The sequence below is a fragment of the Verruconis gallopava genome (assembly GCF_000836295.1).
Source record: "Verruconis gallopava strain CBS 43764 unplaced genomic scaffold supercont1.18, whole genome shotgun sequence".
In the NCBI taxonomy this organism is placed as follows: Eukaryota; Fungi; Ascomycota; class Dothideomycetes; order Venturiales; family Sympoventuriaceae; genus Verruconis; species Verruconis gallopava.
In genome coordinates, this window is record NW_015622154.1 from 402165 (window position 1) to 419407 (window position 17243).

The 17243-nt window shown below is 50.5% G+C and overlaps 4 protein-coding genes across 6 annotated transcripts; 3 read left to right on the forward strand and 1 right to left on the reverse strand.

Annotated features, from left to right (window-relative positions):
• The first annotated feature begins 830 nt into the window (after positions 1-830).
• On the forward strand, positions 831-3487 carry PV09_05752 (uncharacterized protein). The gene is made up of 2 exons (XM_016359297.1): positions 831-2355; positions 2442-3487. Exons 1-2 carry the CDS (start codon positions 1010-1012, stop codon positions 2659-2661), a joined length of 1566 nt encoding a protein of 521 aa, XP_016212976.1. The 5' UTR covers positions 831-1009; the 3' UTR covers positions 2662-3487.
• PV09_05753 (uncharacterized protein) lies at positions 2693-6152 on the reverse strand. Its single transcript, XM_016359298.1, has 3 exons — positions 5308-6152; positions 3099-5244; positions 2693-3037 (listed from the first exon to the last, which is right to left on the reverse strand). The coding sequence occupies exons 1-3, from the start codon at positions 5912-5914 to the stop codon at positions 2890-2892; spliced, it is 2901 nt and encodes a 966-aa protein (XP_016212977.1). The 5' UTR covers positions 5915-6152; the 3' UTR covers positions 2693-2889.
• A 3731-nt stretch (positions 6153-9883) lies between these two features.
• Positions 9884-13085, forward strand: PV09_05754. 3 transcript variants are annotated; one of them, XM_016359301.1, is made up of 9 exons: positions 9884-10179; positions 10238-10297; positions 10511-10656; positions 10715-10889; positions 10944-11169; positions 11221-11514; positions 11566-11880; positions 11931-12332; positions 12389-13085. In XM_016359301.1, exons 3-9 carry the CDS (start codon positions 10600-10602, stop codon positions 12498-12500), a joined length of 1581 nt encoding a protein of 526 aa, XP_016212980.1. In that variant the 5' UTR covers positions 9884-10179; positions 10238-10297; positions 10511-10599; the 3' UTR covers positions 12501-13085. The 3 variants fall into 3 exon arrangements, with proteins under 3 accessions (XP_016212980.1, XP_016212979.1, XP_016212978.1); XM_016359300.1 differs by having other exon boundaries at positions 9884-10304; XM_016359299.1 differs by having other exon boundaries at positions 9884-10656.
• Positions 13086-13309: 224 nt separating this feature from the next.
• On the forward strand, positions 13310-16365 carry PV09_05755 (uncharacterized protein). The gene has a single exon (XM_016359302.1). It carries the CDS (start codon positions 13419-13421, stop codon positions 16272-16274), a length of 2856 nt encoding a protein of 951 aa, XP_016212981.1. The 5' UTR covers positions 13310-13418; the 3' UTR covers positions 16275-16365.
• The last annotated feature ends 878 nt before the right edge of the window (positions 16366-17243 follow it).

Here is a 17243-nt window from a genome sequence, read left to right on the forward strand (position 1 = left end):
TCAGGGCTTGAAATTCCAGCCAAAAAGGAGCCGAAGACTTGGCATTCAATGCTGTGCTTACATTCGACAAGCTCCAACTGCTGGAAGGTCGAAACTCGCGCGACCAGTCGTCTCTCGTCAAAGATAGCACTATATTCTGACAAGCTCATCCGTCTGATTAGATGTAATTATGTGCGTATCACCTTCTACCTCTATACCGGGATGATGGGGACATTCAAGACAGGCTCTGGAAGGTCGCTTGATTCAGCCGCAGCAAGCTCTTACCAGGCAACAGCTGTAAGACGAGTGTGATCAAAGCAAGATAGAAGACCCTGCTTTTCGTACGAAGGCGAGATCCTTGATGGCGTTGATAACACGAGACATTTTCAAAGAAGAGGAGGGCAGTGCACGCGGGAGCACACGCCAGGATCAGCAGACGAACACCATAAGGCTACAAGGACGTTTACACGAATACTCTATTGGATCCTAGTTTGTCCATACCGGGATAGAAGTGTTGAAGTAGGGTGGCCAAGAGTCGCACAGCAGGCGACAGGATGCCAGTCGAAAGGCAAACATGCCAAGTCGAGAGAAGCTGAACAGCTACCATTGTTAGGCCATGTGTGAAGAAGCGAGTCGCTGGATAGAGGGCCGTGCTGATTCTGCCTTTCTGGGTCCATAGAAAGGCGAACGGAAGACGCAGGAAGCCAAAGCAGGTGCTGGAAATCTGGATGACAGATTACTTAGCAATGTAGAGTTGAAGGAGTCGAGAGAGCTCTGATTGGCTGAATGAAAAAGAAGTCCAGTGACCTCGCGTCGACGCGTTTACAGTCATTTGTGGCCTTCAACCGCGCCGGATTCTCTTGCTGTCTATAACCTCGCCTTTTGAGGCTTCGCAGCCACGCAATTGCTGTTGATTTTTCTCATTGTTGCCAGAAAAACCTGAGACACTAGGCGCGCCCGCAGTCGCAGAACAATTAATCTTTCAATTGATCAATTCGTCGCCTCTTTCCAGCCTTGCAACCATTCGGCGATGACACGCGCGGTGAAGGTAGAGCTTAGCGAATATGAGCGCAAGCGACAGGAGCAGATCGCTAAAAACAAGGCTTTGTTTGATAGTCTTGCGCTCGACGCGTTACAGTCTGGTCTAGCTCCGGCGGCAGCGAAGAAAACCGCAGCGTCAACGGGCAGACCCAAGTCGAAACCAAAGCCAAAAGTGAAAGATGAAGTAGTTCCAAGAAGGACATCATCACGCTTGCGAGGCATCGAAGCGGACAGCGAGGTGGCGAAGCGAAAAGCGGAAGAAGAGCGGCAGCTCATGGAAGCAGAGCACCGTGCGAAGAGACAGAGAGTTAGTGGCGATCTTCATGCAAAGGATATATTAGTGTCAGGAAAGGACTGGGACATGCACGGAAACTTCCTATCGGTCGTTGGCCCTGCACGACCTTATGAGCGCACGTTCGGCGAGCAGGACATCAAGGAGACGACAAACAAGGAGTTACGGGAACTGCGCGAGCGCATGAGCGGCCTGCAACTGTGGGAGAATGTCGAGCCGAGCCAGATCAAAATCACACCGGAGCGAATCTACGCCCTCACCCTACACCCAACTCAAGAAAAGGCGCTCGTCTTTGCGGGTGACAAGATAGGTAATCTCGGGATTTTTGATAGCGAACAGTCCAAGGACGGCATCAAAAAGGAGCAGGCCGAGGATGAAGAAGAGCTGAATGACAGCTTCGAACCGGCTATCACGACTCTGAAACCACATGCTCGCACGATATCTTCCTTTGCCCAAAGTCCCGCAGAATCCAACGCGCTCTACATGTCCTCCTATGACTCCTCAATACGGAAGCTGGACCTTGCAAAGGGTGTTGCTGTCGAGGTGTATGCACCCGAAGATATCTCTCTCGACGAGCCACTCTCCGGTGTTCAACTCAGCGCCAAAGATCCTCACATGCTGCACTTCACCACGCTTTCGGGCATCTTTGGCATGCACGACATGCGCACACGAAACTCCTCGCAAACTTTTCGGCTGTCCGAAAAGAAGATCGGCGGCTTCTCCCTACACCCGGCGCACCCGCATTACATCGCCACGGCTTCTTTGGATCGCTATCTGAAGCTCTGGGACCTGCGCAAGATCACCGGGAAAGGCGAATCGAGGCTCCCTGCGTTGGTGGGCGAGCATGAGAGCAGACTAAGCGTCAGTCATGCAGCTTTCAACGCCGCGGGACAGGTCGCTACTGCGAGTTATGACGATACCGTTAAAATATATGACTTCTCCGGGTGTGGCGCTTGGGAGGTTGGCAAGACGCTTTCGGAAGACGAGATGAAACCAACAAAGGTGGTTCCGCATAATAATCAAACAGGGCGATGGGTCACGATGTGAGTGTGAACCACTTTCCCCCCCCCCCCCTTTTTTTTTAACCTCGTCCCTGCAACGCAGGAAAATGCTAACCTGAGAACCTCAGTCTTCGAGCGCAATGGCAGCTCCAGCCTGCGGACGGCATACAACGCTTCTGCATCGGCAATATGAACCGATTTGTTGATATATACACTTCGCAAGGCGAACAGTTGGCCCAACTTGGCGGCGACGGCATTACCGCCGTGCCTGCTGTTGCACAATTTCACCAAACCCAGGACTGGGTCGCTGCAGGCACAGCGAGCGGAAAGCTATGTTTATGGATGTGAATGTGCACACGTCATCAAAAGCAAACCAAAGCGTTCAGAACTTGAGCTACTTTTTGACTGGCTACGATCTACTCAATCGCGATACCTATGCGTGGTCTTTGTGTTTGCTGATCATTTGCCAACACTCCTGCAACCCATACGACGCCCTGTGTTTTCGCGTTACCTTACACTAAATGTCCTGGGACAGCCAACGCCAATCTATGTTAAACTGGTGAGACCTTTCGCAACCTAAGCATCACCTTTCCGCTGCGTCTCATTGCGCAGGACTCGATGTCGGGAGAGCAACTGTGAGATTACAAAGTGGCTTACATCCTCCTCAGCCCAATAGGAAAGGTGCGATGCAATGCCAGCCAGCAATGACAAGTCAAAGGCTCCCCTATGAAGCAGTTAGCTGGCCTGCATGCTCTGGATTCCTTACTACTGTACGACGGACTTACTCTTGAATGCTATAGTCTACTCGCCCATTGCTATTCAACGCTCGCACTTTTGCTTCCTCTCTCTTCAGCTTTCGAGCCTGCTCTTCAATGTCGCGACGCTGGTCGTCTCTTTCCAGAGGGTTTGATGATGTGACGCTCTGCTTCTTGAAGCCGGAGTACAGCGTCTCGATTTCGTCGTCCAGAAGTGTGGGTGGATGCTGCCCGTCTTCCCCAGTCCGGACCGTCAGGTCGCCCCGGATAAGCTTTTCTGCGTCGCTAGATGCAAAAGGTCCGGACTGCTGAGCCACATTGCCAGCTCCATTCGCACTTGTATTTGTAGCCTGATTTCGCGATGATGCTTTGCCCTGCTGGCTCTTCGTTGGGTCATCAGCTGATATTCCCAGGCTCCGCGATAACAGACTGCTTGCGATTCCGCTGGTCAAGCCAGTCCACAAACCTGAAACGCTCTGCCCAACACGAGCACCAATACCTGCCATTCCTTGTGCCGGATTACCAAAAAGTCCTTTCTTGGTGTAGGGTAGTGGCTGGGGCTTCATATTTGACATTGCTGGTGTGATCAACGGCTCAAGTCTGTAGCTAATCGGATCCGTAGGGTGGAAAATATTGTATAATCGTTGACACTTGGGCGACGAAGTTGTGTTCTCGAAATAGTTGGACTCAGTTCTTGTCGCAAAAGGATCGTCTATGTCAGAAAATGGTGTTTGCGCCGGCTTAACATTTGGGGTTCGTGCTGCGATAGTTCGACCCTTGAGCATCTGGAAAAGACCAATAGGGGAGCCCAATGCGTAGAAGTCCTCGACTGGAAATTCGAATTGCATTTCGTCATCGGTCTTGCGTCGACTACTGCTCATGCTGTGGCGTCTGTTGCCGTTGGTGTCCGCCTTCTGATTGCAAAGGATGTCGAACATGATTGCAGAGCCTAGCGAGTGGCCCATCAGGCTCACTTTGCCTTTGAAATTCGGATTTCGCTGTTTGAAAAGGCGGAATATCCGATTACACTCGTTTAAAACAATGCGCGTGATGTGAATTTTGTATGCAGGCGATTGATAAAGCAAGATGTCAAGAGCCAGGTCAGTGATGAAGCTACGGAAGACGTTGTTGACGGTGATATCATCGATACTTGGATACTTCTCGTCCTCCTCTTCATGTGCATCGCCAAGGTCATGCTCTTTACGATTATACTTCAAGCTTTGCTTTGGAAAGTCCAGGAGATGGCGCCAGCATATGGGCAGGACCTGAATCCGACAGTTTTTCTGGGGCTTGCCAACCTCCGCATTCAAAGCTTGAAGGTCGGGTGAATTGCTATACACTGATTTCAACGTCTTTCGCAAAGTGTTGACATCATGTATGAAATTCACGCTCTCAAAGCGTAAACCCAGCTGCTGGCCGATGCCGTGGGTCACAAGGATCAGGTGTTCAATTTCTCTGCCTTGCTCGTCGCCATCAGCCTCGACATAGTCGTTCTCTATTTCTTTTTCGTCCCGTTTGCGTAGTTCCTCTTCCTCGCTTTCACGACTTTCAAAGGCACCGGATTCAACAAGAGAGGACATCTGCCGTTCCAGAGTGATCCGACGACTCAAGCTTGGGGAAATTATATCCTCATCCTTCTCTTTCTCCGCCTCTTTCTCCTTTAATTTTTCTTCGGACCCCAGTCTTGGAGACGAATCTACTGGCTTATCATTATCTTTGGATTCTTTCTTAGGCGTTGCGTCTGTGAAGCCCCGCACAACTTTCAGGCCAGCATAATGAGCGGCTCCAGCAAATCTCTCGTACATTGTGCCCCGCATGCCTGACAAGAAATCATCTGACATGATCCAAGCAGTCTTTTCGTCTTGGTAAGTGACGACCGAGTTCATATGCGCGCCAAATAAGCGGAACGTTCTCTGAATCGCCTCATTTGGCACGGCAGCCGTGTCGCCATGACCTTTTAGACTGTCGTTGGAATTCTTAGGTGTCACGGATTTCTTCGAGTCCAGAGCAAACGAAGAGGGTCTTGATCGAGGCTTTGAAGCTTGTGGAGAAGACTTGTTGGGCTGCTCTTTTGGAAAACGCCAGGGTTTCAGCTTTAAATATCCCTCTTCGAGCTGTGTAGCTAGATTTTCATCCAGAGGCTTCAAAGACGAGCCATCAGTTGCAAACCATGTGCCTGTGGCATTAGGTTAGCTCTTCTCAGTCGCGCCGCTGAAATGGAGATCATGGGACTGCTCACCTCGACGACAATCGTAGACAGGACCCAGCCAGTATGCTGGAGCTAGCTCTCTCCGTTCGACATCTACGTCGAAGAGAAAGTCTTCGTTGACCGGCACTTTGACAGAAGTATCCTCCTGCTCCTCAGCAGTTCTCCTGAGCTTGGTGCCACGCCTGTCATCTGCCGAGAGCCCTATATCTCCTGTCCTATCGAGCTCCGGTGCTTGTCCCTGAGCCAAACGCTCTCTGTCTGCTACATCATCTTGTTCGCCACCCTTTTGATATGCATGCTCTATTGCTCTCGAGTCTCGCTCAGAAAAAGGCACGTATTTCTTTGGTTGTGGGGCAGCTTTCCCCTCGGAAGTTTGGGTCTGCAGCGGCTTACGCTTGGGTATGTCGACGGCATGGAACCACCTTACAACTAGAGGAGGGCAATCGCTTGGGTACTGTTTCAGCGACAGTCTATGCCGCTTGCTGACAGAATGATCTCCACCTCTTTGCGGCTCAAAAGTAGGGTCCTCGTGTTTCTTGTCCGGAGCCGGAGGCTTCGGCGTGGCACTTCGAGAGCTCCAGGGAGAGTACGAAGCAAGACCTGAGAGGTAGCCCTGTTTGTTAGGTGGAGAAGACATGAGTCCTCGCCGGCATACGCCGGTTCGTTTTGGGCTTTGCCAGCTTGTAGCGCCCTTCTTGAATCGACGGTGCACACTCGGTAGTGTTCGACGAAGGTGGGATTCGAAGCCGGCGATGCGCTCCAGCTCGGCGGAGAGAAATGCAGTTTATCACTGCTTACGACGCAAACTCTGAGACTTAGGTAAATTTCAGTTGCTGACGGTTCAATGCCGTATGAAACATCACGTTCATGTGTTTTGAGACGCGGTTCTCAGGTCTGCGCACGCGAGTTTCGTTCACAAGAACCCCACAATGTCACCGCACGACACCATGACCTCACACATCCCAATCTAAGGCACAAAGGAAGCCGTTTCCTGCGACTACACAGAATCGTCCAAGACTCTTCGCCGGCGAATTCCCACGTTTCTATCTACGCTGATATACGACAGTCCCTGTTAGAAAATCAAGAACCATTTGCTGCATCGTGAACATGTTTTCGCTGCATCAAAGTCTATGCTCGTCGTCCTACGTCACAGGCTGATTACGTATCAGGTCACGCAGTCCCAAAAGTCATCTACTTCTCCCTTGTGACCAGTTTCTTCACCGTGTGTTTCAAACTATTAAGATCGACTTGTCAAATTCATCTTGGGCATCTGCTGTCTGTTGTCTCTACAGACTACTTGGCTTCACCGCATGTCCTGGCGGATCTTGTCCGTCGGTATAGAGGCCGATGTTTTGCTGTGACATGTTCTGTGACGCTACAGTCCATGAGGCCTGGGCATTCTGTAATGGCTGCCTTGGCTTCGCTGTATTCTCCGAGCTGCAGATGTGTAAAAGATACGTCGCCCTGCTTTATTGAACACAGGAAACAAAGCAGAACAGATGGTAAAACAGTGGAAAGTTAGGCGCAAACCATCCCGAGCTTTAAAGTTCTTTAGATTGGTTAAGACTTTTTTAAGCGAGCATCTGCAGCAACAGAAAATTGGCTATCAAATCGCAACTCCGAGGACTTTGACGCGAGGCTCTAGATGATTCTCCTAGCTTGGCAGTAGCGAAATATAACCATGATTTAAGTTGATACGAGTAAGAGCAATGAAGTAAAAGACTGCTAGGACAATATGGCAAGCTACTTTAAAATGTGCCTCCAGCCCTCGTCGAAGTTCTCGGGAACCGAAATATTATTTGCCAATGGCTTTGAGCAAACGGCTTATACGCCCTATTTACTAGCTAAAAACTCTCGATGTACGTGCGCTCGAGCAGGTTATTTGAAATTCCACTTCTAGCCAATACATCCAACGGAGGCTCGCCTCCTACTGCTACCTTGAGATCAACATCTCCGCATCCCCGTCAATTACGTGGAATGCTGAGATTGGGAAAAAAGTCCGACCATAGCAACGTTGTCCTGCCTCGGGAGCGGCTCCGGGTGATGTGCATGCTGAAGCATCGTGGCAAAAGGCAACTGCCCAGCCTACTCTCCATTCTTATAGGCCCCGTAACTGTAAGGCTAGGAAGGGCAATTAAAGGTTCGATCATTCGTTTCCTGGACACAAGTTGGCTCCATATGGGATTCCGGCTTTCTCTCACCCGTTCCGTTCATGCAAGCGTGTCAGCGTGAGACACGTTGAATGCATGCTCTCCAATACGACCTGCACAAATCCCGGAACCTATCTAGAAGACTAATCGATCTGATTTAGGATTCATGTTGTCAACCTGATTAGTGCTTCGTGGAACTTCACCTTCGAGCACACACCGTCAAGGGTGTGAGAGCGAGAATGGGATATGCATATCATCATCGTGACAACTTCTATCGGCATTCACGGGCGAAGACTGCGAATGTCGTACGCCAATGTGCCCTTTGCAATATTTCTCATACACCAAGTCAAAGTGCGAAGCAATCTTAGTGTTTCTCTATGGCTAGAACGGCCTAATAGGCCGCCCGTTTTGTGTCTCTATTATTCCCTTTATTTTTAGAAGCTTGTATGTTCATTGCTTGAAAGTGACGAACGTGATGCATTCCCAAGGAAGCGAGAGTACATTGGTACTACGATGTATTGTCAGGTTTTTAGACGATGATGCAGATCGTTTCCGCTAGGAGGACTCGGCTCCGAGAGTTGGACAAACGAAAGGGGAGCTACCACACCCACAAATGCAGCTGAACCAATCCGTCAGTTTCGTTTGTTTTGAAGTGGCATTCTCAATTGCCTTAATGAAAACGTTCCAGGCCGACTTCGGTCACAGCCGGAGAGAAAACTTTCTCGGGGGAGGAAGTCAGCACATGCGGAAGTCAAACCGGCAGTACGGAGAGGAGATCTTCTTCTCATCATGAGGCACGGAGCTTGAGAGCCAGTCGGCATGACGAAGCAAAGTGGGGTTGACTAGGGGGCACTTACCGATCGAAGGGCTTGAAGGATTCTACAGCCACGGAGATATTGAGCCTTGCGATGAGGCCGCTAATGCGGTGTCACTGTCAGCATCCCAACGGCTTGTCGCGAAGTGTCCTGAGACTGTTCAAATATATACTAAAACTACACCCAGGGACTCGAAATGTCACCTAGTAAGCAGCTTTACAGGTTCACCTAATCAAACAATGATGTAGATGAGAATGAGTCCTTTAAGGTACATGATCTTGTACTCGGAGTGGCCTGCTTAAATTCACCATGCAGAAATGACTCGACTCGCTCGAAGCCGTTGTTTCATTGCAGCTCTTTCTCCTTCTCCAGAAGGGTTTCGAACCGTATCGTTCTGTTGATCCGAGTGGAACATTCCGCGTACGTTGTTGCTTGCCAGCCTCAAGTACAGCTAGCCTGAGGTATTTGTCGCGGGGTAATTGAACGACAATGGTCCTGACTCTCCTCGCTCTTTTCAGTCTACTGCTGCCGGATTCTTGGGCTTTTTCATGGCAGATAGCACGAGCGGCAGGAGGGCGATACGAATGGTTCTCGATGGCGCTCTCACATGTACATTCACGTGGTAGATTTGAGAACGTCGTTCAATCTTCCCACAACTTGTCAGCGAAGACTCGCCATAAGAAGAAAGTTACTGGATTTTCCATCGCTGCTGGATGATATGGAACGTTTTTATCCCTTTTACGTCTCTGAACTGCTCACATTCCCAAGCTCAAGATGGCCACAAATTTTGCAACGACTTGGCCATAACAGGATTTGATGCCAAGCTCCCAGCCCCATAGCGTGCATGCTAGCGGTCGTTTCTTGACAGGCTGCAAGTTGCATCAGGAGGCAGGGAGCGCGGCGAGACGAAGTCTATGCGTCAAAAAAAAGTGCACAGGATGATTGAACCGTTCCCTTGCTTGCAATCGGCTGCATGAAGGCCGTCCAGCATGACGGACAGGCTGATCCCGTGATGGAGCAATCTTGCCAGCTAAGAAAACCAACTGATAGCGGTGAAGGTGCTTGCTCTCCAATGAAATCAGCATCTTCACCGCTTCTCGTGTGGTCGAAGTGATGATAGTCGTTTGATGCTGCCAAAACGCCTAGGCAAGGATGCCGTGCGAAGAAGCAATTCCGGCGCTAACAGGGCTGCGACTCGACCATTTCTCCCATGCTACAACTAAACGCTCCCAAAACCCTTAGCTACATTTTCACGCGGCTGGCCAACTCACCGAAATACACTCCAGAAGAGCGCTGGTTCCCTCTTTGGAACACGCGACGAGGCCAGCACACCTACCTCCAACGGGCAACGAGGTCTCTCCATTGGTGCATCGTGCCCGCTATACTACCCATCGGAGCAGTTCCAGGGGGAGATGAAGGTGCTTTGGGCACGCATTGTCATGGTTCTTGACGTCGCAATCTTTTCAAGCGTGTCCCGGCAGCCTGGATCGTAATCCATGCTGGGGCACTCTGAGACTTGGGATTCGCACCTCTGTGCCGCACCGACAGCAAGGAAACTCTGCCCGCGTGGCGTGCCAGTCCGTTTCAAAGCCCATCTTTGCACTGTGTTTCCGTCAGCGCGGTTCCGCATCGCTCGTCATCCACCCTGCCAGTGCAAGACCACCATCCGTCAAGATCTGCCCGTCAGCACTCCTTAACCAGCCTAAAAACCTTGCGCTCTTCTCAACCGATCTATCGTAGTCGCCCTTCCGCTCGTTCGTTGTCCATCAGCCTCCTCGCTAGTCATACTCCTTGTCTCCGATACGAGGTTTCCACTGGGCCGTGGTTTTAGCTCCATCCTTACGCAAGCTATTAACAAAGTTATTATCACTGATTCTACGGAATCATCAGCCGCCTATCCCAGCGGACCAGGATTGATCTCGTCCCAGCAGAAGCAGGTGCGGATAAACCTCGTTAGCCACGCGCCGTCATAGGGGTATGATTCATGCATCTTAGACCTCCATGCTAGCTGCAAAGGATCCAAACCTGCGGTCGTGATTCTAGAAGGGAAAAAAAGTACGTCGTAGGTCTGCCATTTCTATTCTCGTGACCAGCTCGTTTTGTGTTTTCATATCGTCAAAGATGATCACCATCTGCCGTAACTAGCACCCTTGCCATATAAACGTCCCGGCGCTCTGCTCCTCTTTCTCCTTTTGTCATTTCTTTTACCTATCATCGCAGCCCTTTTTTGCATTGATCGAGGAATAATGGCAGCTGAGATTGGTAAAGCGAGACCTGAAAAGAGCGCTGCATTCTCTAGCACTGCTAGCAGTCATGAAGTGAAGGCACAAAAATCAGCTGTGCCGACTGCAACAACAATGGCAACCATTGAAGACGATGACGAGCGATTGCTCGCACGAATAGGCTACAAGCAGGTATTTTTCTTGTCAGATGCTGTGCCTTGCAAAGTCAAATATACTAATTCAGATCTAGGAGCTGAAAAGAGAATTCACAAAGTGGTCCACCGTATCATACGCAATATCGATTCTAGGTGTGCTCGGTTCAGTTCCTGCAACGTTTGGGTCTCCCATTTCTTCTGGAGGCCCCGCAACCGCCGTTTGGGCATGGTTCATCGGCTCGGTAATGGCAATGTGTATTGCCAGCTCAGGTTTGTTGGGACCGCTCTGTATCCAGTTCGATCAAAATTTCTGAGTATGTCCAGTGGCTGAGCTCGTATCCGCGTATCCTACTGCTGGTGGTATGTATTTTGTTACCAAGCACGTTGTACCAAAGGACCATGTCGCAATATGGGCGTGGATCATTGGATGGTGTAATTTTCTTGGTCAAGCCGGAGGTGTGGCAAGTCTCGCGTACACAATTGCGCAAATGATCTTCGCAGCGGTCGTCATGAACTCCCCAGTTATCAACGGAGCATACACATTCTCTCCGTAAGTTGCATGGGACAGAACTCGTCTGTCAGTGTCTAACTTCGGCGATAGCGAGCCGTGGCAGACAGTGCTTCTGGCTATTTTGGTTCTGTGTTTGTTTGGCACAATCTGCTCGCTTACCACGAAAAACCTGCATCGCATCGTTCTCTGGTTTGCGCCAATTAACATCATCGCCTCTGTAGCAATATGTATTGCACTTCTGATCCTTACACCAAACAAGCAGAGTGCCAAGTGGGTGTTTACCGAAGTTACCGATGGTTCTGGGTGGGGAAGCAAAGGATTTTCGTTCTTGCTCGGATTTCTTTCTGTAGCATGGACAATGACAGACTACGACGGCACTACCCAGTACGTGTACAGCGATGATGGGTTCCTGATACGAAACTAACGCTTGCATAGCATGTCTGAGGAGACCCACGATGCTGCCATACGTGGTCCAACGGCTATCCGTGCCGCTATATTAGTATCCGGTGTCGTGGGCTGGATGCTAACTGTAACATTCTCTTTCTGCTTGACTGACATGGATGCCATCATGGCCTCCCCTACTGGGTTGCCAGTGGCCCAAATATTCCTCAACGCCGGCGGTCGCGCCGGAGGCACGGTCATGTGGTTCTTTGTGATTCTTGTGCAGTTCTTCACTGGCTGCTCTGCTATGTTGGCCAATGCTCGTATGGCCTATGCTTTCGCCCGCGACGAGGCCCTCCCGTTTTCTGCGTACGTTGACGTTTGTCCTGCTCACTTCTATTCGCTAATGTATCGAGTAGTTTCTGGAGCAAAGTTAACCACATAACCCAAACGCCGGTCAACGCCGTCTGGCTGGTAGTGACATTCTGCAGCTGCCTCAACCTCATCGGCATCGGTTCTACGCAAACAATCGTTGCAATTTTTAACATAACCGCACCTGCCCTTGACCTTAGCTACATCGCCGTCATAATTGCGCATCGTGTTTACGAGCACCGAGTTCCGTTTATTGAAGGCCCATATACCATGGGAAGATGGAGCAAGCCCGTTAACGTCATTGCTGTCGTGTGGGTCTGCTTCATCAGCGTGGTTCTGTTCTTCCCACCCATCAAACCAGTCACCGCAACAAATATGAATTATGCTATCTGCGTGGCGGGTGCCATTGCCCTTGTGAGCTTAAGCTGGTGGTTTATTTCTGCAAGAAAGTACGCCTCGTTCCTTATCCTTTCGTTTTGTAAATCGGCATCTGACAATTTCATAGGACGTACATCGGACCGAGAACCAAGGAGATCATCATCGAAGTTCCTACGGACGACCCGGAATTTATGGGCTCGCTGTCGCCTACGCATTCGCAAATCCCACAGAGCCCTTGATCAACTTCAAGATTCGCTACTTGTTCAATACGATTTACTTGGCCTAAGACGACCTTGAACAGCTAGGGCCACATCTCGTCGAGTTTCAGTCAAATTTATGCAAGACAATAATCTGCGGTGTATTTGCTAGATACAAGACATTCGGCTGCATAAATTGACCACCTTCATAGACGGCTGTCCATGATCGTCTAAGGAGATTGCATGCCAGGGGTAGCAAGACCTGCCAGACGGGCCTATGAGCTATCACTTTGCTCAAAGAGTGGGGTATCTCCGATGAACGAGCGAGTTTTCGGCTTTCAAGTCTTGCCTCTGTGGGAAGAATTGTTTTTGCGGGCGATGCAAGGAGCCTCGTGTTCGAACATACTCATAATAGACTTGGCTTTGGTGCAGGATGGACTCGTCTTTGACTTGGACCTTTGCCAGCTACCAATGTATACTTCAACGGAGTAGTAGACTATAGACTCAGGAAGCACGTACATTCCGGAATTACAGCCTGCATTCCACAGGTTTCTCCGTCTCAAAGTTACCGATTTTAGTAGCGTGTGAACTGCTTATTGCTAGCTAGCGCGGGCGGCCCTTGCTTGGGACGGGCCGACGGCTGCATGGTCAGTTTTCCTGATGAACTAAATGACGTTTCTGAGACATGATCTCGTGAGCGGCGGCTGGTCATAATTAGGCTAGCTGCAGAATAGGTGTGACCTAAAGAGAGAAGCAATCGGACGAAAGCTATTAGTCACGTGACATAAAATGTGCAAGGGTCCCGAACTGTCTCCTTGCCCAGTTGAGAAATCAGTGAACGCGACCGAATGCGGATCGTCTGCTACACCTGTTTCCATCCACCACGCCCTAATCTATCACGCAGGTAATGAGGCAGAGGTAGCATACAGTGATGCGCATTCTGCCCGCAGGATAGGCAGCATGTTTACCTTCACGCCGCTGCTCGGAGCTCAGTCGAGCTCCACAGTGTCACAATCACTTCTTGAACTGGATGGTGGCATCAAGATTCTGATAGACGTGGGCTGGAATGAAGACTTCGATGCAGGTATACTCAAGGAGCTCGAAAAGCATGTTTCGACGTTGTCTTTCATACTCCTCACGCATGCAACAACCGCACACCTGGGTGCTTTCGCCCACTGCTGCAAACACATTCCGCTATTTGCGCGAATACCAGTGTATGCGACAGAGCCTGTGGTAGCTCTGGGTAGATCACTACTGCAAGATATCTACACTTCGACGCCACTGGCCGCCTCAGTTCTTTCCGCAGCCAGTCTGTCGGATGACGTCTACTCGTATCCCGCGAACCGCGATACCAACTCGTCCATTCTGCTGCCACCTCCATCGCAGATCGAGATCGCAGGCTACTTCAGCGCTATTCGGTCCCTCAAGTACTCTCAGCCTCACGAGCCGACTCCTTCATCCTTCTCGCCGCCCCTAAACGGCCTCACAATCACAGCGTACAGTTCCGGTCGAACATTGGGCGGCACAATATGGCACATACAACATGGACAAGAATCCATAGTCCACGCAGTAGATTGGAGTCAAGCCCGCGAACATGTGTTTGCCGGCGCCGCCTGGATTGATCCAAATCAGCCTACGGAAGTCATCGAAAGCTTGAGAAAGCCGACCGCTCTGATCACCAGTAGCAGAGGATCGCAACGCGTTGCACTCACCGGTGGCCAGAAAAGAAGGGATGACATGTTGATTGATCTAATCAAGGAAACAATCGAACAGGGCGGGACAGTACTCATTCCATCGGACTCAAGTGCTCGGGTTTTGGAGCTCACCTATCTCCTGGAGAGCGCGTGGGTGCAAGCTTCGGCAGACAAAGACAATGTTCTGAACAGCGCAAAGCTCTACTTTGCGAGCGCATCTGGTAAATCGACCACGCACAATGCACGTCGAATGCTTGAATGGATGGACCCAAATGTCCAACGAGAGTTCGAGAATCAGGCGAACCTGGGAGGCCGGGGAACCGCTGCAGAATCGAGAAAAGTCGGATCCGCGCCATTTGACTTCATGTTTGCTAAGATCTTGGAGCGCAAGACTCAGGTTGCTCGTGCTCTGGCAAGGGAGGGCCCGAAAGTCATCGTTGCCAGTGACACGTCTTTACAATGGGGTTTCTCGCAAGTAGTGCTGGAGAGTATTGCGAGTGACGAGAAGAACCTGATCATCTTGACCGAGCGAAGCATGCCTATTTCACAGGCCACGAGTGGCTTTGGAAAACTTCTGTGGGATATCTGGAGCGAGAAAGCCGGCGTCACTGATTATGATGCCGTGTCCCAAGATCCACCGTCAAAGTCCTTTGCAGCAGAAGGTGCTGAGATATCGAGCAAGGGTGCAAGGATTGAGCCTCTTTCCGGGAATGAACTCAATATTTATCAGCAATACCTGGCGAGACAACGGCAGATCCAAGATACTGCCGACACAGAAGAAGTTAATGCAGTAAATGCGAATGCAGATGCAGCAGATGCCCGCTCAGATACTTCGTCAGAATCTGAGGATGAGGATGATGAACAGCAAGGAAAAGCACTCAATGCCATGGCTACCATGACACACGGGAGACACAAGATCGCATTAACAGACGCCGAACTGGGCATCGACGTGCTCGTACGCAGGAAGGGTCATTATGACTACGACGTGCGGGGGAAAAGGGGTCGTGAGAGGATGTATCCAGTTCTGAAGAAAGTCATGCAACGCGACGACGAATATGGGGATACCATAAAGCCTGAGGACTATTTGCGAGCTGAGGAACGAGACGCGATGAATGATGATGAAGCAACAAACATGAATGCGCCAAAGGACACCGGTGTAGGCGAGAAGCGCAAGTGGGATGAAGTTAACATTGAAGCGGCTCAAGCCACCCGCAAACAACAGAAAGAGGCTAGCAAGCGAAAGAAAACGGACGATGCGGCACTCATGGATGGTATACAAATCAATGGCGCTGCAGAGAGCGATGATGACGACAGCGATGAGGAAACAGAAAGCAACGTCGAAGGACCTGTCAAGGCTATATTCGAGGAGAAGACTTTGACGCTCAGTGTGCGGCTTGCCTTTGTCGACTTCTCAGGCTACCACGATAAGCGGAGCATATTGCATCTCATACCGATGATCAAGCCGAGGAAACTTATTCTTGTCGGGGGAGAAGCAAATGAAACAGCTGCACTCTCTGCGGATTGTCAACAGATTTTGCATCTTGAGCCAAACAGCAACGATATTATGACACCGGTCAATGGCAGCACAGTGGATGCAAGCGTAGACACGAACGCGTGGACTGTTAAACTAAGCCAGTCATTGTACAAGAAACTTCGCTGGCAGAATGTGCGCGGCCTCGGCGTTGTCGCACTCAGCGCATTTCTTCTGCCTTCCGTACAAGCTGAATCGGAAGACGAAGAATCGAATACCAAGAAGCTCAAGCTCACCAACGGAGAGACGCCAAACCAGCAAATCGCCACTGAGGTGAGCATGCCCTTATTGGACCTATACGGCCCGGGTATGTCCGCTGCTACCACACGCACAGCAGCACAGTCCATCCACGTCGGGGACATCAGGCTTGCAGACTTGCGTCGCGCGCTGCAGGCTGAGCAATATAGCGCTGAATTTAGGGGTGAGGGTCTTCTTGTGGTCAACAATAGCGTTGCAGTGAAGAAGAGTACGATGGGCAGACTTGAGGTTGAGGGTCTTATGTGCCTGAATTCATTGGGCAGACCAGATCCAACGTTCTACAATACGAGGAGAAAAGTGTACGATATGTTAGCAGTGGTTTCGGGAGCCTGATCAAACTGCCCTGTACAATGTAGTGCCTTGGTGACTTCCATTTGACTCATAGTCGGTAATGAAGAGGTGGCATGACCACCTGTTATCAGCATCTCGTCCACATTAACTACTTTCCTTTATTTTCTGCACATCATCCTCGTCATACTCTATGCGTCAAAGCTTGCGTTTGAAAGCGATCGTTCTGAGCCAACGTGGACAGGCATTTTCTCACCGCTGGCAGAGGGAAACTCGGAGGCCAAATTACGTTTCGGGCCATGTTCCGCATGTCTCCTGATGCAACAATGGGCCAACGCAGCCGTACATGGCGTTTCTCGCCGGGAAACATGCTCGCGCTGACGACTTTTGCTGGTGTGTCACCATGTAGGCTTGACTCTGCTTTTGATCACGAAAGAAAAAAGGAAGATACAAGTCAGAGTCATCGCAGGTGCATTTAGGAGGATATATACATACATACATATATATATATATATATGTGTGTGTGTGTGTGTGTGTGTGTATATGCCCGTTGTATTCGTCATTCCTGGTCCACCTGTGCAGTAATCCTGGGAGCATCCGCTAACCCGTCTCCCTCCAAGGCGCACGCTGAGAGTCGCGTATTCTGCGAAGAAACGATATTACTGTTGACAAAGGTCACTGTAAGGACGGATGCTTCGTGCCTCTTACTAGGTTTTTTCGCTAATGGGTTCGCGGAAGAGCCATGAGTAGGGACTACGACAGAGCGCCATTCCATTGGCGAGCTGGACATGGATACATGCCTCCAAGCACGGTCAAGAAGCCTTCGGTCTGCGCAAGCAGTCCATACTTTGCGCCCGTGCCATTCCCCGTCGTCCAACACCCGGTCGTGTTCAATCACGGGCCTCAACCAGCCATCTTCGGAGGCTTGAGTTTCCCGTGCGGGCCGGGTGTGGCATTTGCATCTGCACCGGTGTACTGTCCACCGGCACGCTACTATTATGGTGGTCCATCGCC